The 22,129-nt window shown below is 43.3% G+C and overlaps 4 protein-coding genes across 4 annotated transcripts; all 4 read left to right on the top strand.

Moving 5' to 3' along the window:
- The first annotated feature begins 2,545 nt into the window (after positions 1–2,545).
- LOC130377024 (C-C motif chemokine 4-like) lies at positions 2,546–3,203 on the top strand. Its single transcript, XM_056583964.1, has 3 exons — positions 2,546–2,714; positions 2,839–2,950; positions 3,122–3,203. The coding sequence occupies exons 1-3, from the start codon at positions 2,636–2,638 to the stop codon at positions 3,201–3,203; spliced, it is 273 nt and encodes a 90-aa protein (XP_056439939.1). The 5' UTR covers positions 2,546–2,635.
- Positions 3,204–10,128: 6,925 nt separating this feature from the next.
- Positions 10,129–13,042, top strand: LOC130377023 (C-type lectin domain family 4 member M-like). Its single transcript, XM_056583963.1, has 6 exons — positions 10,129–10,634; positions 11,444–11,586; positions 11,840–11,952; positions 12,037–12,239; positions 12,791–12,823; positions 12,975–13,042. Exons 2-6 carry the CDS (start codon positions 11,467–11,469, stop codon positions 13,040–13,042), a joined length of 537 nt encoding a protein of 178 aa, XP_056439938.1. The 5' UTR covers positions 10,129–10,634; positions 11,444–11,466.
- Positions 12,828–14,415, top strand: LOC130377261 (stonustoxin subunit beta-like). Its single transcript, XM_056584299.1, has 2 exons — positions 12,828–13,132; positions 13,839–14,415. Exons 1-2 carry the CDS (start codon positions 13,078–13,080, stop codon positions 14,384–14,386), a joined length of 603 nt encoding a protein of 200 aa, XP_056440274.1. The 5' UTR covers positions 12,828–13,077; the 3' UTR covers positions 14,387–14,415.
- Positions 14,416–16,499: 2,084 nt separating this feature from the next.
- Positions 16,500–17,379, top strand: LOC130377235 (C-C motif chemokine 4-like). The gene is made up of 4 exons (XM_056584269.1): positions 16,500–16,691; positions 16,817–16,928; positions 17,066–17,143; positions 17,251–17,379. Exons 1-4 carry the CDS (start codon positions 16,613–16,615, stop codon positions 17,291–17,293), a joined length of 312 nt encoding a protein of 103 aa, XP_056440244.1. The 5' UTR covers positions 16,500–16,612; the 3' UTR covers positions 17,294–17,379.
- The last annotated feature ends 4,750 nt before the right edge of the window (positions 17,380–22,129 follow it).

Here is a 22,129-nt window from a genome sequence, read left to right as displayed (position 1 = left end):
ATCTCTAGCTTTGAACGTGTGTTAAGATGTGTGTCTTCGTTTGAACCTGTGTGTTAGGATGTGTTAACCTCATTTAGGGTGTCATCCATGGCTCAGACTACTCACGGTGTCTCTGTGTTTTGTGTAGTTTCCAAACGGAGAGTGGTCGTTTGTACTGCTGCAGATATAATGAGCCCTGGGTGTTGAGGAAGGTCATGCAGCTTAGGTAAGTGTCCCTCACTCATTCACTCACATATTCATTCACTCACACACTCATTCATTCACACACATTTTATGAAAAATGTAATGTAAGTCTCTGTGTTTGTGTTTCACAGGGCAAAAAAAAGAGCAGCATTGGCCTCCGCCCCCCCGTCCCTGTAGTTCCTCTCCTCCACCATTGGAGGGAGCCACCGGCACGTCCTCAACACGTTATACCGTCCAATAGAAATGCATCTTATTCAGTGGGGGCCAATGATCTCCAAGATGGCTGACCGCCTGACCAGATGCTTTGGGAGAGGAAAACAATGAACTTCTAAAAAAAAACGTCACCCCATGATGTCAAAATTAATACAAGAATGTTTATTACATCAGGTTCAACTGACTTATGTCATTCAATGTCATTCTAATGACTCTGATTAAATGCTTCGGCCTGTCTTCATTATTTCACAACTGTTTTATGACATGACCTACTACAAACCTAAATCTGATATGGCGACAGGTCAGGTCATGAAAATGTTCCGGTATCTGCTCTGTTAGTGTGGACACCGTAGGACACCGTAGCCTACACTTTTGCCCCCTATTCGTTTCATGCATGAAAATACACATGGTACACACTTATTTGGGCCAACGTTAGTTTCGGAACACAGCGAGTGTTTGTTTGGGAGAAGTGGTCCGGTATGGCGACACATTAGTGCCATAATTCACTAACGTGATAAAAGATGCATTCGGGCGTATTATATTATTCAACACCCGTAGATATTAACTGCGAGCGCGCAAATGATCTCTGCGCACGCAAAGCAGCCTCTCAGCGCGCGCAAAAACCTCTCGCGAAAGATGTTTTTACGCACTCGCTCAAATTGAATTTTGGCACTATGGGGGAGGGAACCAAGGCAGGGCGGGCTTTCCTATGATTGGCCGTTTCTGAAGCGTGATATTTGATTGACAGCCCTCCTCGTGTCGGCCTCATTGTCCTTTAAATAGCTGAAGAAAAGCTGTTTATTGGGAGCAGAACGTCTGCCGGCGCCCGACTATATCTGCGAAATACGGACGGAATTATGGCACTTATGTGTCGCCATATGGAGTGACCCTGAACACAGTTTGAAGCAGTGTTGCCAACTCTCGCGACACAAATAAGCAACTCTCACATCAAAAACAAGCCCAAAAGAAGGCCAATGCCTAAAAAGGCGCCCAAAGCCGCTGCAACCTGTCACAGCCTTAACGGCAAAGCCTATTTGTATAATGAGTAAAATAATTACTTTTCCAAAGCCAAAAGAAGAAATCTAAAAATCATTGTACAAGACACACATGTGTGTGTATGTGGAGAGAGAGAGAGAGAGAGAGAGAGAGAGAGAGAGAGAGAGAGAGAGAGAGAGAGAGAGAGAGAGAGAGAGAGAGAGAGAGAGAGAGAGAGAGAGAGAGAGAGAGAGAGAGAGAGAGAGAGATAGATAGATAGATAGATAGATAGATAGATAGATAGATAGATAGATAGATAGATAGATAGATAGATAGATAGATAGATAGATAGAGAGAGAGAGAGAGAGAGAGAGAGAGAGAGAGAGAGAGAGATAGATAGATAGATAGATAGATAGATAGATAGATCTATTGGCCAAGAAAGAAGAGTTGAGGACGAAATGGTTGGACATTCATTCACCGTGACCGCGGTGTGGGCACTCCCGCGACTCCCGGCCGCCACGTCTCCCGTCGTGCCACGGCAGCGGCACCCCGCGGCCCGGGCACCGTGACTTTGGGCACTGCGACCGTGGCCATGGCACTCCCGCGACTCCCACCGTGCCCCGTGAACGAATGAATGAATGGCCCGGGAACCACGGGCACCGCGAAAACAGATCGCGCGTAGAGGGCTAATTAGGCCTATATATTTTGTATTTGAAATGCAACAGTTCTTCACCCAAAAAAATTGAAAACCATGAAAGTTTAAAATTCCCCGACAACAATGGAAGAAAAAAAAAAAGACGGTCCCAGCGCCCCCCTAGGTTGTGCGAACGCCCCCCAGGTGGCGGTACCTTCCCCCGTTGAGAAACCATGATATAATCGATATATTTATATATCTATACATATCGATCTAGAGATTGAGTGAGAGAGAGAGAGATAGCGAGAACGAAGGAGAGAGAGAGAGAGAGAGAGAGAGAGAGAGAGAGAGAGAGAGAGAGAGAGAGAGAGAGAGAGAGAGAGAGAGAGAGAGAGAGAGAGAGAGAGAGAGAGAGAGAGAGAGAGAGAGAGAGAGAGTGTAAAAGAGAGAGAGTGCAAAAGAGAGAGAGTGCAAAAGAGAGAGAGAGTAAGAGACGGAAGAGAACCACTCCAGCACTTCTCTCTCAGCACTTTTCCTGCTGAGAGACGGCAGTCCACTGGTCTAACGGTAGAAGAGCATTAACACCTGATCTTCTTTGCCCTCCTCCTGTCTATTTCAGAACCAGTGAAGATGACGACTTGTGGCCCCGTGACAAAGAGCCTGCTGCTGCTGGCTGTGGTGGTCGCTCTGACCGGACAAGGATCTGCAGGTGAGGGGAGGATGGGGCCGACGGGGACCTGGGTTCTGGGGACGCCATGAGAACCAAGGTACGGACTGCCGTCTTACAATGTGAAAGTTAGGGAAAACTAACCGTCTTTCTGTCTCTCCTTCAGCAGCTGAGAAGTTCTCTGAATGCTGCACCAAGGTAACCAGACAGCAGATCACTGAAACCATCGTGGACTACACGGTGCAACTGAGAAACAAGCGCTGTGTCAATGCCATCATGTAAGCGACCAGCCTTATGAAACGAATGTGTTCTTCAAAAGAACATCTCTAGCTTTGAACGTCCGCTAGGATGTGTGTCTTCGTTGAAACTTGCGTGTTAGGATGTGTTAACCTCATATAGGGTGTCATCCATGGCTCAGACTACTCACGGTGTCTCTGTGTTTTGTGTAGTTTCAAAACGGAGAGTGGTCGTTTGTACTGCAGCAACCATAATGAGCCCTGGGTGTTGAGGAAGGTTAGGGAGCTTGAGTAAGTGTCCCTCACTCATTCACTCACACACTCATTCATTCACATACTCAATCACTCACCTAATTATCCCCACACAGTTTCTGAAAAACAAAATCTAAGTCTCTTTGTTTGTGTTTCACAGGAAGAAAAAAAGAGCAAGATTGGCCCCCGACCCCTCCCTCCTTATCACCTCCGCCCCCTCCCTCCTTATCACCTCCGCCCCCTCCTTCAAGAGGTGAAGTATCCCTCACTAATTCACCGACACCCTCATTCCTTCACGTACTCATTCACACACACTCATTCATTCACACACAGCATGGTTTATGAAAGACAAAATCTAAGTCTCTGTTTTTGTGTTTCACAGCCGGGCAGAAAAAAGATTAGCATTGGCCTCCGCCACCGCCTTCCTGTAGCTCATCACCTCCAGCTCCTCTCCTCCTCCATTGGAGGGAACCACCGCCACGCCCTCAACGCATTATACCGTCCAATAGAAATGCATCTTATTCAGCGGCGGCCAACGAGCTCCAAGATGGCTGACCAGATACTTTTGAAGAGTTAAACAATGAACTGCTAGATTTTTTTTTTTAATTAATTTAGGGAACTCCAGACATACAAGGATTTTTGCGGGATTTGGTTTAGGGCCACGTGCCAATTTTTTTGAATGAGTTCTGAGTTTGAAGTCAGAACTCAAAAAAAAGAATCACATTTTGCCCTAATCCTCTTCTCTACATTGTCAACCCGTTATAGGTTATTTATTAAATTATGATAATATAGCACAATATTTAAATGTATTTTCAAAAGAGAGTCCTAATTATTAATTGCATTCATCGTTTTTAGAATTTTAATATTCAGAAGTATTTTGTGTGTTTGAATATCAATAAAATATGTCCTATTCTATAACCTGACTCTCTATCTTCATTATTTCATGATTTGTCCTTTGGCATCTTTGCCGATCTTTGAAAATAACCTCAGTAACTGCTTCCAAATCAATCATTACTTTACTACTGGTAAAATATCTAAACATAAACGCTTTGCTGAGCATATGGACAGGTCAGCCTCAGAGCCTCTCGGAAGTGTCACTCTGCTCCTAAAGTTATGGATCATTGGTTTCCTTCATTCTGTCCTTGTTTTACATTTTCATTTTACATTAAGGGCATTTAGCAGATTGTTTTATCCAAGAAGACTTACATTATGTACATTTATCAGAAGAAAGAGAAACAACAATATATCGCTGTCGTCATCCATGATACGATTCATATTAATAAGCACCAATAATGAATATCTTTTAAGGGAATTGGTGGTAAATCATGTGATTGTGCGATAAGAATGCCATTCTCCAGATGAAAGTGAACAGTATGTGTTTGGTTCGTGGAAGGCCTCAATTATAACCTTAAGTTAAGATCAATTACCGTAAGCCTTAGTTCTATTTTCTGCAAACATCAAACATATTCGGCAGGAATAATTTATCTAAATATACCACGCCCGGTTCACTTGCATCCTTATTCATCTTCATATGTTTGGTGAAGATGAATATTTTTAATATCATCTGGTTGGACACATTGGTTCAAGTGGATTTTCAATGGTCAGATACAGATCTTTTCTATAACGATAATTGAATAAAAGCTATGGTATACTTATAATATTACAACTAAATAATTTTATATTTGTATATACATAATACGTATTTTAATATTTAATTAAATAATTAGTAAACCAATTACATTTCAATCGGGAGACTTTTTTTCTAAAAGGTGTGCGCCGGGCTGCGCAGTGCACTCCCTAGTTATGGATTTGTCAAAACAACAATCTGATTTATTAGATTTTGAAACCCACGTCCTTTAAACCCTGTCCTACACCAGAGTTCTACAATAACAGCTCTATACATTTGATATGCCTGCGTTTTTTTGACCTTTTTTTTTTTCAATGGCCCTGCGTCCACATCACGTGACTCTCATGGTTGCTATGGTGATTGCCATGGACCGCCCCCTCTGCTCCAAACCACGTTAACGAGGTTAACGTGGTTTGAACCCACACACAGTCACTTGCGGTGTCCCCCAGGGTTCAGTCCTTGGCCCCATCCTCTTCATCCTCTGCCTCATCCCCCTTGGTCAGGTCATCAGACGCCATGGATTTTCGTTCCACTGCTATGCCGACGACACACAGCTCTATGTCAATGCCACAGCTGCCACCCCCCCTTCAACATCGCCGTCATCCCCATCAAAACTCACCACGTGTCTGGAGGAGATAAAGGTATAGAAGGACGTTGGAAGTAGGGGTGTGGTAGGGGAAGTAGGGCCGCAACTTAAAGGGGACATATCATACCACCAGGTGTGAGTGTGATTAGCCAAAACAAGCCGTTTTCAAAATGTGCAGCATCCTTCTCAGACTCTGAAAAACGAGTTCATGCCTTTATCTCCTCCAGACTGGACTACTGTAACGCACTACTCATCGGGATCCCTTTATCTCCTCCAGACTGGACGACTGTAACGCACTGCTCATCGGGATCCCTTTATCTCCTCCAGACTGGACTACTGTAACGCACTGCTCATCGGGATCCCTAGCAAGAGCCTGCAGAGGCTTCAATACATACAAAACTCTGCAGCTAGGAACCTGATGAGAGTGCGCAAGCATGAGCACATTACCCCCAGTCCTCCACTCACTCCTTCACATGCGCTTCCTTTCAATGGCGCATTTGATGATGCTGTGTGAGCCTTTCCTGTAAGGCTGGATTCCCCAAGTTGATAATCGTATGCGTCCTTTGAGACCCCCTTTGATGTAAAAGAGACCCCAGGTCTATAGCTTACGTGTTAATGTCCTCTCCTCAGTCACCTACTGCATCACTACCTTCAGGGTTTCGGCCTGCTAATGCATCATTGTAGTATATTTGAATGCCGTCTTTCATATATATATGACACCACCACCACTGGGACGTGGCAACAATTCTCCATATCCATATGGGAAGGTACACACAGTTACACACACACACTTTAAATCTGGCGGATCCTACCCGACGAGGACCTATATGGATTTTGAGGGGTACATTGCCAAGCATGTTAAAATTGTGTTTTCTGTCATTTGCAATGCTTGTGTCTCTGGGGACCTGGACTCCGGTCCTCACCGCACACGAGGTTCCCACGGGTTTGTTGTGCAATCAGGTTCATGTCCCCCCCACCAAGCAGCAAAAACAAGAACACACACACACGCACACACACACACAGACCACAGATAACAAGGTGTAGCATCCTGTAGCTCTACGTATCTGGAGATGCAGCGGTGCAAAGGAAGAAATGAAGATCAGAAGATAAACACGGAGAGGGATCCCTCTTCTGGGTTCCTTCTCCAGGTTCCTTCCCTGATATTAGGGGGGGTTTCCCTGCCCTTTGGGGGGCTAGGGTCAGGGGGCTTCCTTTGAGAAGCGGCCTGGGAAGCCCGTCAGATCTCTGGTCCAGGGCGTTCTAAACTGTTTGACCTGATGGGGATGTGGTGTTTCAAGGTTGCTTGGACGGCCGGGGAGTGTCCCCCATGGAGCCATCTCGCCAAATACAGACATGGTGCCCTGGCTGAGCATATATTGTGAAATACACTCAAAAATAATTCTGATGACATGGAAAAAAAACACAAGACTACACACACACACACACACACACACACACACACAGACCACAGATAAGAAGACTCAGGGTGTAGAGTCCTGTAGCTCTACGTATCTGGAGACGCAGCGGTGCAAAGAAGGAAATGAAGATCAAAAGATAAACTAGAAAACGCTTTTCCTGCAGATAATGCGGTGAGTGATGTACTACAAAGTGAGGTTGAGAATATTTTTTTTAAATAAAGCCACATATATTAAGACATAAAGAAATGTTAAATGGCTTAAATCAAGTGAAGGGATTTGAACAAAAGTGAAAAGGTGTAAATGGAGTAAACAATGTAAACATGCCTACCATTTATGAAAATGTTAATGGTTGGAAACAAATAAAGTGACTGAATGAAAAGTGCAAAGCATTGCTAAAAATGCAGAAATGTAAAATGTATCGAACGGAAGAATCTGAAAGGTCAGATGTATTGCCCTGCACTGCTGGTGTGTGTGTGTGTGTGTGTGTGTGTGTGTGTGTGTGTGTGTGTGTGTGTGTGTGTGTGTGTGTGTGTGTGTGTGTGTGTGTGTGTGTGTGTGTGTGTGTGTGTGTGTGTGTGTGTGTGTCTTTAAGAGAATAAAGACACACACATTAAAAGTGATTAAAAGTAGCCCAATAGAGCGGAAAAAACGCCAAAGCTAGCAACACTGCCTGAACGTCCTCCAAAAGTAGCCAAATACGGCATACATTTTTGTAATAGGCCTACACCAACAATGTTAACCGTCATACATAGCTAAACAAGCAAATGAAAAATTAAACACTAACACAACTGAAATGTTTATTAGGCTATTAACAATATTATATAAATGATACCGTAATGCACCCCTTCTTTGTCTTTGGATCTTTTGAATAAATGGATCAACAAATGGTGTCGCAATGATCGCAAGCAGAGGAACGTGAGAGTCATTGCGCAACAGCTTACCCAGTCTAAAAATCCCTTTATCACTAAAACACTTTTAGTGACATGTCCACTACGCTATCTGCTATATTTTACCTCAGTATGTATATCTTTATATCAAACAAAAAAAAATTATCGTGTGTGTGTGTGTGTGTTTGTGTTTGCATGCGTCCGCGATTCTTAGAGTCAAATGAGGACATCTGATAAGAGTTGAAGAAAAACATTTTGTGACGCTTGATATCGGATTGCAGATTGCAGATGCGACGTGGTTTTTCCTGCAGATATATCAGAGCTGACTCCTGAGAGCAGATGGATTGGAAGCTGTGGAACCATGGTTACCATTTCTGACCCGGACCCTGGAGTCTCTGAGGAACCTGAGGACACGCCTTGGGAACCCAGGAAGAGAAGATCTGGTAGGTGCCCTTTTGAGAGGATTTAAACGAAATAATCGATCACCTGATGCATTTAAAATATACTTTTAGAAAACGTTTTTAGCCAAAGGGACCAACCTGATTAACTAGCCACCATATATATAGACAGAGTTATTCTCCTAAATAACGACATGTGTGTGTTCGAGACAAAAAGCTCACATTTAACTTACTTGACTTGTGATTACGCCATGAGTTACGGACTATTGATAGGCATCTCAAGTAGTTTAAAGTAGACAATGGTTTATTTACTCAACAATTTTGTGGTTTAATAATGGCTGCTCATTTAATTGAAGTGATATCAGGTGTACTTATGAATTTAACATAAATATATACGTTTGTCCTTAATATGAACATATCTCAAATTATCACACAATACTTACAAAAAAAACATATTTTCTGCCTGGCCCAATGTGAAAGACCCTGGTGACATGCAGGCCACATGTGGTCCCCCCTCGATAACTGTGTGTGTACGTATGTATTTCTGTTTGTATTACTGTATAACTATGTGTGCGTATATGTCAAAAATGTGGTAATAATAACATGTATGCTTGATACCAGTACGTGTTCTGCTTAAGTGTGTTCTAAACTCAACACGAGAGCCACAGTACCAGTCATCACTTACTGATGCGTTCTCAGTAGAGGTGTTTCTTCAAGACGGGGAGGGATTCTGCAGACCGTAGGGAGTCTAGACTGTGAATGATAGACACGCAGTATGAATATATCTGTGTGTACATTACTCTGTATGTCCGTGCGTGTGTGTGCTTGAGTGCGTCCGTAAGTCTGTGTGGCAAATGAAGGCATCTGATAAAAGTTAAAGAAAAACATTTCCTGACACTGATGGTACCAGATTGCAAGCTGATAAATGGTCAGAATTAAAACAAGTGACGTTGTTTTTCCAGCTGATAGAGCAAAGAGGAAGGCTAAGTTCCGAAGCCGTAGAAGCCGTCAGAGAGTAACCATGGTCACCATCTCTGAACCGGACCCTGGAGCCTCTGAGGAACCTGAAGACACGTCTTTGGACCGGGAGGAGAACAGGAAGAGGAGATTAGGTGTCCCTTTTTTAGAGAATTTAAAAGAAATAACCCAGTCCAACAAAATTATCCCCAAAAATAAATTTTCCTCCACATACATTTATGATTTATGTTTAGAAAACTTTTTTAGCCAAAGTGACCGTGTGTGTGTGTGTGTGTGTGTGTGTGTGTGTGTGTGTGTGTGTGTGTGTGTGTGTGTGTGTGTGTGTGTGTGTGTGTGTGTGTGTGTGTGTGTGTGTGTGTGTGTGTGTGTGTGTCCTACTCCTAAACAGCTCTATGGTTTCACATCACTGTCATTGTGAGCATCGGACTGCTGAGTATTCTCCTCATCTCCCTGCGCTTCAGTGAGTCTAAATCATATCATCCTCAATAGAATTACAATACAGTTATATCACATTAATGTTTTACTGTAATAACAGCAATGATAATGATAAATATTGTTTTTGTTAGAATTGGTGTTAATAATATGAATGATCTTACTACCATATAATAGCAGGCCTGTCGGACAAGTTACTCAGCACACTTGGTCAGTGCGCAGTGGCCAAGCAAGACAAGACAAGGGCAAGATTGAGATATCAGCCCTGCCGTCGCCACTCTCTCCCAGCGGAGACGTTATGTCTATTATAGACTACACTTTTTTGCAAAACTATATATATATATTTTTAATATCACCCACCTCCTTAAGCCTCCTCCCCCACCCCCCTTTTAGTTGTTATATTTTTCGAATGTTTTGTGTGTATGCTACGCGCAGGGCCGTTGCTACAATTCCTGGGCCCCTAGACAAGATTTACTGATGGGCCCCCCTGCGCTGAATTGTTGACGGGGGGGGGGGGGGTGGGGGGGTGGAAGGAGCAATTGTTGACGGGGGGGGGGGGGGGTGGAAGGAGCAATTGTTGACGAGGGAGCAATTGTTGACGGGGGGGGGGGGGGGCGCTATGGTAGAATCGTCATCACCTTTCACCCCTTATCGACGGCCCTGGCTACGCGCGTGACTGTAGGCTACTTCGGTCTGTCTTGGCCAGGTTTTTAAAAAAACATCTTAAACTCTCACGTCAGGTAGCCAATTGGCAACCTTGGGTTAGGGTTATGCAAAGAACTAATATTTAATTAATGATGAAAAAAATATTAACTTGTGCCAAATAGATATTTTAGTAACAATTAATATTAATATTAATTAATATTAACAAAGGTTTAGGTAATGACTAGTTTGCTATTTATTATGGCACCTTATTATAAAGTGTTACTGATAATTATAGTTATTGTTTTTTAATTAGTATGATTATTAATAATAACGTGTTTTCTTTCAAGGGGGATGGACTTTGTGTTTGGTTGGCTGTGGGTCCTATGATGTTTAGAGACGATGTTGCTCTGTTTTAGAGCTCATATCTTCTGTATTCCTCTGGCCTGTCCTAGACTCACCGTCACCTTGGAAGGAGGGGAGAGAGCACTTACTGGATGAACTTGGTGAGGGTTTTATCAAAGCAAACGCGTTATTATTTATTTTTTCAAAAACAACCTCTGGTTTTGTGATTTATATTTGAACGTCCCCTCTTTGTCATAACTTCACATTTTATATTGTCAAGCTAATAGAGCATCGACGGTACTGAAGAGGATTAGGGCCACATGTAAGAAAAAACAGGTACCCGTAGTTCTGACTTTAAAGTCAGAATTCTGAGTTTAATCTCAGAATTCTGATTTTAATCTCAGAATTCTGAGAAAAAAGTCTTAATTCTGACTTTAAAGTCAGAACAACGGATACCTGTAAGGACCAAACTCTGTGGGAGAGACACTTTGCTTTATGCAGTAGGAGGAAGAAGAAAAAGCCATTTTGTTAATGGTAAAAGTCAGAATTCTGATAATAAAATTAGAATTCTGACTTTTTTCTCAGAATTCTGAGAATAAAGTCAGAACCTAATTTTTTTTTTATGTGTGGCTCTAATCCTCTTCCGTATCAACTTGTTAAACTACAACCAAATAAAATAAACAACGGATGTCTTCTGGCAGCACAGTGGTAGTGCAGGTGCTTGTTATTCTCCTTCCCCATAGCTTTTCGCTATGCGCTCCATTAAATTGGGTTTACAATTCTAAGGCACTTCCACAAAGATAGACCGATTTCTATCGTGGTCTACTAAAGTCAGGTTTCTATTGTCGTCTATTAAGGTCATGCCTCCTTGTGGTCTGTTAAGGTCAGGTCTCAGGGTTGTATGTCAGTAACGAAGACGGTAGGATAAGCAGTTCTGTGTTTGTTAAGGATTTTCTTTTACATTCAACAGATGAATTGGCACTTCGTGGCTGGATGTTTCACGACGAGAGTGTCTACCTTATTTCTACTACTAAGAAGAACTGGACGGCCAGTAGAGAAGACTGCCTGCAGAGAAACGCAGACCTGGTGGTCATCAACAGCAGAGAAGAACAAGTGTGTGTGTGTGTGTGTGTGTGTGTGTGAGAGACATATTGTGTGTGTCAATGTGTGTGTGAGTGAGTGAGTGAGACATATTGTTTGTGTGTGAGTGAGTGAGTGAGTGAGTGAGTGAGTGAGTGAGTGAGTGAGTGAGTGAGTGAGTGAGTGAGTGAGTGAGTGAGTGAGTGAGAGAGAGAGAGAGTTGTGTGTGTGTGCATGTGTATGTGTTCAGCTTTGTTGTCCTGACAACAGATGCTTTTACCCTTAGGAACAGATTTTCAGGTTTGTCAGCAGATTGATGGGTACTTCCTGGCTAGGACTGAGTGATCGAGACACAGAGGGGACCTTCAAGTGGGTGGATGGTACCCCCATGACCTCAAGGTAAGGCTGAAGACTCTATTCAGCAGCATCTCTTCTCTGAGAGTGACAGACTGACCTCTACTGTTTCCTCCTCGTGGTTCTCAGTTGGAGACACGGTAAACCACGCGTTGACGGCGGAGCAAAATACTGTGTCGTAGCAGGGGAGGACGGCTGGTCCGAAGAACCGTGTGACAGACAGCACTACTGGATCTGTGAGAAGGCCATACACCTGGATCATCTGAGGGCTGGGCGAAACAAAGAGGCCAACAATTTGGCCTCTCATCAAACAGAGTCCAACAATTTTACAGGTAAACTCCGCTACAAAGAAAAGCATGTAGTGTGTGATTCGAGACTTTGTGTGTGTTCATTAGTGGAGAACGGTTCCTCCTTTCTGTTCTCTTTGCCGTAGACACAGTAAATATACCCTGTAAGAGTTGAAAGGGGGTTGGTTGTGTTTAGGGGTACTAATGCCATGTTTCTATGTGGTCTACTAAGACAATGTTTCTATTGTGTTCTAGTAAGACCATGTTTCTATTGTGGTCTGCTAAAGTCAGGTTTCTATTGTGGTCTACTAAGGCTAGGTTTTATATTGTGGTCTACCAAGGTCAGGTTTCTATTGTGGTCTACTAAGGTAAGGTTTCTATTGTGGTATACTAAGGCTAGGTTTCTAGTGTGGTCTACTGAGGTCAGGTTTATATTGTGGTCTACTACAGCCATGTTTCTAATGTGGGCTATTAAATTCAGGTTTCTATTGTAGTCTACAGTGGGCATGTATTAGGAGAGAGTGAAGGGAGTGTCTGATGCTGCATCTCTAGATCCGTGTTGTAAACGTTCACTCCTCTCCCCCTGGTTCCTTCAGGGTCAGCGATGCCCACGGAGGAGGAGGAGGAGGAGGAGGAGGAGGAGGAGGAGGAGGAGGAGGCCCCCAGCATCACAGAGTTCCACGCCTCTACCCACGTGTTGCCCGTGGGCCAAACGGCCCGCTACACCTGCCACGCCGGCGGCACGCCGGAGCCCACCGTCGAGTGGCTCCACAACGGCAGGCCCCTGGAGGGGGACGGCACAGACGACCAATCAGAGGCCTGGGTGGAGAGGGGGTTCCTCTTCGTAAGAGGTGTGAGGTCTGGCGTGAAAACGGTCTGCTGCATGGCGAGCAACAGCGCTGGCACGGCCAATCACAGCGCTGAGCTGCTTGTCTTTGGTAAGTTCTGGATCCAAGGAGAGATGTTTGTTGTTGATATATTCCAAGTATTGTTGTTGATATATTCATAGCATTATTGTTGATATATTCATAGCATTGTTGTTGATATCTTCATAAAGTTGTTGTTAATATATTTATAAATGTATATGTGTGTGTATGTGTGTGTGTGTGTGTGTGTGTGTGTGTGTGTGTGTGTGTGTGTGTGTGTGTGTGTGTGTGTGTGTGTGTGTACATGTTTATATGTGTACTTTTTTTGTTTTTTTTGTTTTTTGTCACTTGTGTCATCGCCTGCTTTACCCAAAACGTAGCGAACCAAATACCGAACCACCAATTCTGTCAACGGTTCCCTAGTTCTTGTGGAAGTCTTGACGTAAAAGAGGTGTTTTTTAAGTCCGTTGATGTCAATGTTTTGATTGGGACATTCACTCACACACACATGGGATTTCTAATTAACTTTAACTTTAATTATCTTAATCACAATGTGTACTATTGCTTAGAAAATCGACAGCACCTGATTCCACTATAGTACCTATTGTATGCTATTTTTTTGTCTTTCTATGTTAATGTCTGAAGAGTCGAGAGCAACCAAAAAAAAGAATCTGGAAGAGAATAAAAAGAAGAAGAATGCAGGAAAGCAGTACACGTGATGATGATGATGACCATGAGGAATGGTTCAGCATCTAATTATGTCTTGTTCTCCCGTCAGATGCCTGTGAACTCACATTGGACCCCAACACGGCCAACCGAGAACTCCATCTGTCTGAGGACAACAGGAAGGTGAAGCGAGATGGAAGGGACCATTCGTATCCGGATCACCCAGAGAGGTTTGACTCCCAGGCTCAGGTGTTGGGTAGAGAGGCTCTGACTGGCCGCTGTTACTGGGAGGTAGAGAGGAAAGGAGATGTTTTTATAGGAGTGACTTACAGAGGAATCACAAGGAGAGGAGGGGGTTATGAAAGCCTGCTTGGAGCGAACAACAAGTCCTGGAGTCTTGATTGTTATGATCATGGTTACTATGCCTGGTACAACAATACAGAGACATTCAGAGGTCTCCCACCCCCCTCTGGCTCCACCAGAGTAGGAGTGTATCTGGACCGGCCTGCTGGCACTCTGTCCTTCTACAGAGTGTCCCCAGGTGGAGGAGGGTCCTCAGACACACACATCCACACCTTCCAGTCCACCTTCACCCAGGAGGACCTCCTCCCTGGGGTTGTGTTAGCGGGGGGTGCTTCAGCGTCTTTGTATCAGTTGTAGAAAAGGCTCTCTCTCTCTCTCTCTCTCTCTCTCTCTCTCTCTCTCTCTCTCTCTCTCTCTCTCTCTCTCTCTCTCTCTCTCTCTCTCTCTCTCTCTCTCTCTCTCTCTCTCTCTCTCTCTCTCTCTCTCTCTCTCTCTCTCTCTCTCTCTCTCTCTCTCTCTCTCTCTCTAGATTTCCCATTGATATATAAGCACATTTATTATTTGAAATGTATATAAAATACCCATTGATGGTAAATGTTTCAGACATCCCCAGTTTTGGTCTTAAGGGCTCTGAGATCATTTTTTTCATATTCCTGATTTAAAGCAGATTTCATATTCTATTCATAATAACCAAGAGGTCTGTTGGATAATGTTGCATGTTGTAAATTACTTTAAGCTGAATCTTGATTTTTTTGTGTTCTGTTGGGAACCAAACGGCCGCAGAACATGTTCAGTTATTAAAGAAACGTGCTCACCTGTTGATGATTTCTAAAGTCTGCTGCTTTTGCTTTTTTTTTGCTTTTGTTTTAGTCCTCGTGTTTATTGCATGTAAGGGACTATTTCTCTATTGTGTTTGTTAATGAAGCATAATTGTAATGAACCATTATTGTTTTATTAGTAAATAATGCTTACATAAATGCCTTAAGAATAATGATAGATTAATCAGAAACAACAAATGTTTTTCCGATATTATTCTCTGACCTCCTCCCTGGGCTTTGGTTGGGGGGGGGGGTGCCTTGGTGTCTCTGTAGGTTGTAGAAAGAAACCACAGACGTGTACTTAACTATACTCCAAATGCTACATTTTATGGGGCTTCTGAAAAGTTGATCACGATAAACCATGAAAGGAAGACACTTTTAAGATCTTCCATAGGATTAGCCAAGTTATTAATATTTAATGTAGTTGACATGTATATTAAATACCTATTGATGGTAAATCACATGGTTTTTATACTACAATATTTGTACATTTTCAGGCATGAACAGTTTTGGATTGGAGGATTATGATGTCATTATTTTTGTCATAATCTTAAAAAGGAACCTGATTAAAAGCAGATTTTATATTTTATTCATAATAACCAAGAGCTCTGAGGGATAATGTTGTAAATTACTTTAAACTGAATCTCAATTCCTTTTGTTCTGTTGGGAACCAAACGGCCGCATTTGTAAAGTCTGCTGCTTCTATTGTTTTAGTCCTCGTGTTTATTGTGTCCATGTAAGGGACTATTTTTCTGGTGTATTTGTTAATGAAGCATAATTGCAATAAGCAACTCAGTGGATCCAACAGTGTGTGTTCAGCCGATGATCATTCTCGTTTTATTAGTAAATAATGCTTGCATATGCGCCTTAATAATAATATTATATTGATCAAAAATTAGAAATAAAACAAATGTTTTTACGATATACGGGGGTGCCTCAGTGTCTCTGTGTCAGTTGTAGAAAGAAACCACAGACAGACGGCCGGACACACACTATCTGTGAGAGAGAGAGAGGTGATTGAGAAGAGGAGAGAGAATAAGAAAGTATTTTATTGTCTCTCTCACAAGAGAAATTTGCTTTAGGCACACCGAGAGCATCGGCGACGCATACATAAAAAATTGACATAGACAATCATAAAAACACGAAAGATGAAACACATAGCATCACCCCCACTATAAAACATAATCTAGGCACTACCCAAGGGCCCGCACATACACACACCCAAACCCCCCCCCCCCCCCCCCAATACACACACACACACACACACACACACACACACACACACACACACACACACACACACACACACACACACACACACACACACACACACACACACACACACACACACACACACACACACACACACACGCACGCACGCCCCACTAACATTGGTCTCTCACTCAATAATCAAAGCGGTTCAACTGTGTTTGGACGAACCGAACAAAAAGTGTGCAAAAACGATGGGTAGGACAGACCGAACCCTAACCCTCGCCCCCACCGCATGATTTCAACACAAAAAGGGGCACCTTTACGCGACCGTTTTATTTCATAAGGTTCAAATGACTTATGTCATTCAATGTCATTCCAATGACTCTGATTAAATGCCCAGCACTTCTCCTTTATCACAATATAAATATCCCTGTCCTGCTGAGAGAGGGCAGTCCACTGGTCTAACTGTAGAAGAGCATTAACACCAGATCTTATCTGTCGTCTTCCTGTCTATCTCTTGATCGTTAAAAGCAGCCAATCAGAACCAGTGAAGATGACGACCTGTGGCCCCATGACGAAGAGCCTGCTGCTGCTGGCTGTGGTGGTCGCTCTGACCGGACAAGGATCTGCAGGTGAGGGGAGGATGGGGCCGACGGGGACCTGGGTTCTCAGGGGACGCCACGAGAACCAAGGTACGGACTGCCGTCTTACAATGTGAAAGTTAGGGAAACTAACTGTCTTTCTGTCTCTTCTTCAGTACCTCAGAAGTTCTCTAAATGCTGCGAAAGGGTGAGCATAAAGCAGATCACTGAAACCATCGTGGACTACATGGTGCAAAAGAAAAACAAACCCTGTGTCAATGCCGTCATGTAAGTGACCAGCCATATGGAACGAATGTGTTCTTCAAAAGAAACATCTCTAGCTTTGAACGTGTCGTACGATGTGTGTCTTCATAGGGTGTCATCCATGGCTCAGACTACTAACGGTATCTCTGTGTTTTGTGTAGTTTCAAAACAGAGAGCGGTAAAACGTTGTGCTGCAAACATGATGCGCCCTGGGTGAAGACGAAGGTCGGGGAGCTTGAGTAAGTGTCCCTCACTAATTCACTCACACACTCATTCACTCACACACTCATTCATTCACACACATTTTATGAAAAATGCAATACAAGTTTCTGTGCTTGTTTCACAGGCTGAACAAAAGATTAGCATTGGCCTCAACCCCTCCCTCCTGAAGCTCATCACGTCCAGCTCCTCTCCTCCACCATTGGAGTGGACCACCGCCACGCCCTCAACGCATTATACCGTCCAATAGAAATGCATCCCATTCAGTGCCGGCCAATGAGCTTCAAGATGGCTGACCAGATACTTTTGAAGAGAAAAACAATCAACTGCTAGAACTTTTTTTTGATACATTTCCAGTACTCCAGATATACTAGCATTTTTGCGGAAGTGTTTTAGGGCCAGATGAGAATCTTTTTGAATGAGTTCTGAGTCTGAAGTCAGAACTCGGAGAAAGAGAATCACATGTGGCCCTAATCCTCTTCTCTACATTGTGAACCCCTTATAGGTTATTTCATATATATATATATATATATATATATATATATATATATATATATATATATATATATATATATATATATATATAATATAATAATATAACAACGCTTTATGTTACAATGTTGTATCGTTGTTTATCTACAAGTTCACTGGATTTCTTGAAGGTTCTAGCTATTCATTAATTATACCCGTTTTTCAGCATTTTAATATTCAAAAGTATTTTGTGTGTCTGAATATAAATAAAATGAGTCCTATTCTATAACCTGACTCTCCATCTTCATTATTTCATGATTTTGTCATTTGACCTCTATTCCCCAATCAAAAAGTTATAATAATAATGATTAAAATATAACTTTTTTTGAAGAAGAAGAAGAAGAAGAAGTAACGTTTTGGGTGGACCTTTTAAACATGGGTGGTCCTAGGTCCATCAGGCCCACCCATAACGCCGTGCCTGCTCAGTACCTGCCCCCTAATCAACCATTACTTTACTTATGGTAAAATATCTAAACACAGACGCTTAGCTGAGCATATGGACAGGTCAGCCTCAGAGCCTCTCAGAAGTGTCACTCTGCTCCTTAAGTTATGGATCATTGGTTTCCCTTATTCTGTCCTTGCTTTACAATAACATTTTACTTTACTTTATTAACGGAATTTAGCAGACGCTTTAATCCAAAGTGACTTACAATATGTACATTTGTCAGAAGAAAGAGGAACAACAATACATTGCTGTTGTTACAGTAAGGATATTTATAGAACCAAGTGCCAGTAACAATCGCTAGGTTAACCCATTCCCTGTATCCAACAAATATAGCTAGGATAAGATGCTACATAATGCTAAGCACTATTTGCAAGTGCCAGGACGTACATCATACAATAAGTGTGTACATTAAGTGCCAGGACGTACAACATACAACAAGTGTATAAGAGGGGGGTGGGGGGGTCAACGAGCTAAACTACACGCTCTATCATGAGGTGGTCCACTGAGACCAGCCCCCCCTTCCAGATCACCAATAACATTGGTCTCTCACTCAATAAACAATGAGGCTCAACTCTGTTTGGACGAACAGAACAAAAGTGTGTGAAAACGATGGGTGGAACAGCCTTGCCATTGCTCCTCGCCCCCACCCCGTGATTTCAACACAAAAACGAGCACTTGTCAATGTCATTCCAATGACTCTGATTAAATGCTGCGGCCTGTCTTCGTTATTTCACAACCGTTTTATGACTTGCGTTTCTTTCGAAATTGATCCATACCCAAGTCAGACATGAAGACAGGTCAGGTTATGAAAACGTTCTGTCGATTCTCCGTTAATGAAGAGGTCTTTCAGGGAGCTCAGCGCTGACTATGATAGGATTATATAAAAGTGGAGGACAGGAAACAGACAGAAAAAAAGGATATGACACGACCTGATTTGAATGAGATTCAGCATCACAGAAAGAGACGGTAGAACACTAAATGTTCTCTGTGTGATACAACCGGTGAAAAGAACAAACAACTCAGAAGGTGCCTTCCTGTCCCCTTTAACAGAACTTCTTCTTTCTAGGTCTGCTTTCAGACCGTCTCATGTCGTAGATCCTTCAATCTGGAGGGACTTGCATGGCACCCCAACATGCTCCTTGAGGAGGAGGCTTAGGATTGGGCCTCTTGCTAAAGGATGCCTACATGAAGGACACCGTAGCCTACACTTTTGCCCCCAATTCGGCTTTCATGCATGAAAATACACATGGTGGGCTACGTCCTGCTACGCGGTCCAACACCCTCATCTAGTGGCCGCTGGTTGTTTCTGGTCCTCATCCCCCCGACACACCTGCCTGTAATATGCTAATCATCATTCCCTACTTCAGTCGGGGGTTTCCAATCTGCCGGCGCCAGTTCGTCGTTTACTACAACAAGTTCGTCCTACCAGCTCTTTGTCAAGTCTTGCTCCAATTCCTTGCTTAGTAATCCCCTCTCCCCCTCTCTGGTTCTCCTTCTGCCTGCCTGCCTACCCGTCATCGGACCTCCGCCTACCTGACTACCCGTCCATCGTCGATCCCTTGCCTACCCGATCGCCCGCCCGGTACCTGACCCCCGGTCAGGAAGAGGTCGGAAAAGGTCTTCCCTAGGGAGGGTGGGGACATGTTCGAGGTAGACAGTTAGAGAGAGAGATACATAAAGATCAATATATTGATGCATCTATATATACATATAGATCTCCAGACAGAGATTGAGTGTGCGAGTTTGTGGAGAGACGGAGACAGAGACAGAGACAGAGACAGAGACAGAGACGGAGACGGAGACGGAGACGGAGACGGAGACGGAGACGGAGACGGAGACAGATCACTCCAGCACTTCTTCTTCTCCTTCTCAATGAAAAAGGTTAGGGAAACTACCGTCTTTTTGTCTCTCCTTCAGTACCTCAGAAGTTCTCTGTAGCCTACGCTGCACCTGGGTGACCAAACAAGTGTTTTAGGGCCAGATGAGAATTTTTTTGAATAAGTTCTGAGTCTGAATTCAGAACTAAAAAAAAGAGAATCACATGTTGCCCTTATCCTCCTCTCTACATTGTCAACCCCTTATAGGATATTTATTAAATTATGATAAAATAGCGACATTTAAATGTATTTTCAAAAGAGAGTCCTATTAATTAATTGCATTCATCAATGTCGGCACATTATGTTACAATGTATCGTTGTTTATCTATGAGTTCACTGGATTTGTTGAAGGTGTGAGCCATTTATTGATTTATACGTATTTTTTTGTGTGTTTCAATATAAATAAAACATGCCATATTCTATAACCTGACATTCTTCATTATTTAATGATTTTGTCTTTTGGCATCTTCACCCCAATCTTTCAAAATAACCTCAGTAACTACCTCCAAACAACCATTACTTTACTACATGTAAAATATCTAAACATAAACGCTTAGCTTAGCATATGGACAGGTCAGCCTCAGAGCCTCTCAGAAGTGGCACTCTGCTCCTTAAAGATCCCATGCCATTCTATTTTATGATGCTTTAATATAGGTATTAGTGGGCCACAAACACAGTATTCAAAGACGTCCCCGAAATTCAGCCGTGGTGCAGAGTTACAGTCACTCCGAAACAGTCGCACATTGAGCTTCCCCCAAACGCGCTGTTTCGGTGGGCGTGTCAAGGCAGGTCAAGGAGGGGGGGTGGGGGTGTGGCCCTGAGCAGCTTGTAGCCACTACCATGCGCTCTGTATACGGTGGGCGTGTCAAGGCAGGTCAAGGAGGGGGGTGGGGGTGTGGCCCTGAGCAGCTTGTAGCCACTGACAGTACCATGCGCTCTTTTTACGGTGGATGTATCGCAATGGCTCGTAGAAACCCATATTATACATAGATATCTATATCATATAATATATAATATTATCACCTGGCCCTGAGCAGCTTGTAGCCACGGTACCATGCGCTCTGTTTACGGTGGATGTATCGCAATGGCTCTTAGAAACCCATATTATACATAGATATCTATATCATATAATATATAATATATATTATCACGGCCAAAAGCTGTGTGAGCCTCCAGACGATAGGTTATTATGAATCTCAAACGACCGCGTCTACTTCAGATTGATGTGGAAGTGGAAGAACCAGAGACGTCGGAGAACCCGACGAAGTCCTTTGTGATTCATTATATCGTCTGGACGCGCACACAGCTTTTGGCCGTGATGTATTATTTGATATAGATATCTATGTATTATATGATATTATTTAGATATAGAGCAGAGCTCCAGGTCTGTAACGCAAGTGTTGTACACTTCCTTGTTATTTGGATAACCGTTCTGCTGTTGGTGTTATGGCATAACACGTCGGACTCTCGTCTCTGGTATTTCTACAACGAGACTCGTATTGGGGGTTATCTCAGCCATGGTTGAGAATGAATTGGGGGAAAGGAACTTTGGCTTTGACTCCCTGAAGTAGGCTACATGAACCACGACATGGAGGAGAAAGGGATTGTTGGCCGCGAATGTATCCCGCTTGAGCCCTGCTTCCCGCCGCCTCGGCAGCGGTCAGCGCTAATCACCGCCTCCTCAAGCCGAGGCGGTGGTCCATCGGCAGCGAGGCTCCGGCGGGAGACGACCGCGGTCAACAATCCCTTTCTCCTCCATGTCGTGGTTCATGACTTCAGGGAGTCAAAGCCAAAGTTCCTTTCCCCCAATTCATTCTCAACCATGGCTGAGATAACCCCCACTACGGGTCTAGTTGTAGAAATACCATAGACGAGAGTCCGACGTGCTATGCGCCATCACACCAACAGCAGAACGGTTATCCAAATAACAAGGAAGTGTACAACACTTGCATTACAGTCCTGGAGATCTATATCTAAATAATATCATATAATACATAGATATCTATATCAAATAATACATATTATCACGGCCAAAAGCTGTGTGCACGTCCAGACGATATAATGAATCACAAAGGACTTCGTCGGGTTCTCCGACGTCTCTGGTTCTTCCACTTCACATCAATCTGTAGTAGACAGAACCGCGCGCTGCCTGC

This window comes from Gadus chalcogrammus, chromosome 23 (assembly GCF_026213295.1).
Source record: "Gadus chalcogrammus isolate NIFS_2021 chromosome 23, NIFS_Gcha_1.0, whole genome shotgun sequence".
NCBI lineage: Eukaryota > Metazoa > Chordata > Actinopteri > Gadiformes > Gadidae > Gadus > Gadus chalcogrammus.
Note: the sequence above shows the minus strand (reverse complement) of the source record. Positions and strands in the feature narration are given on the sequence as shown.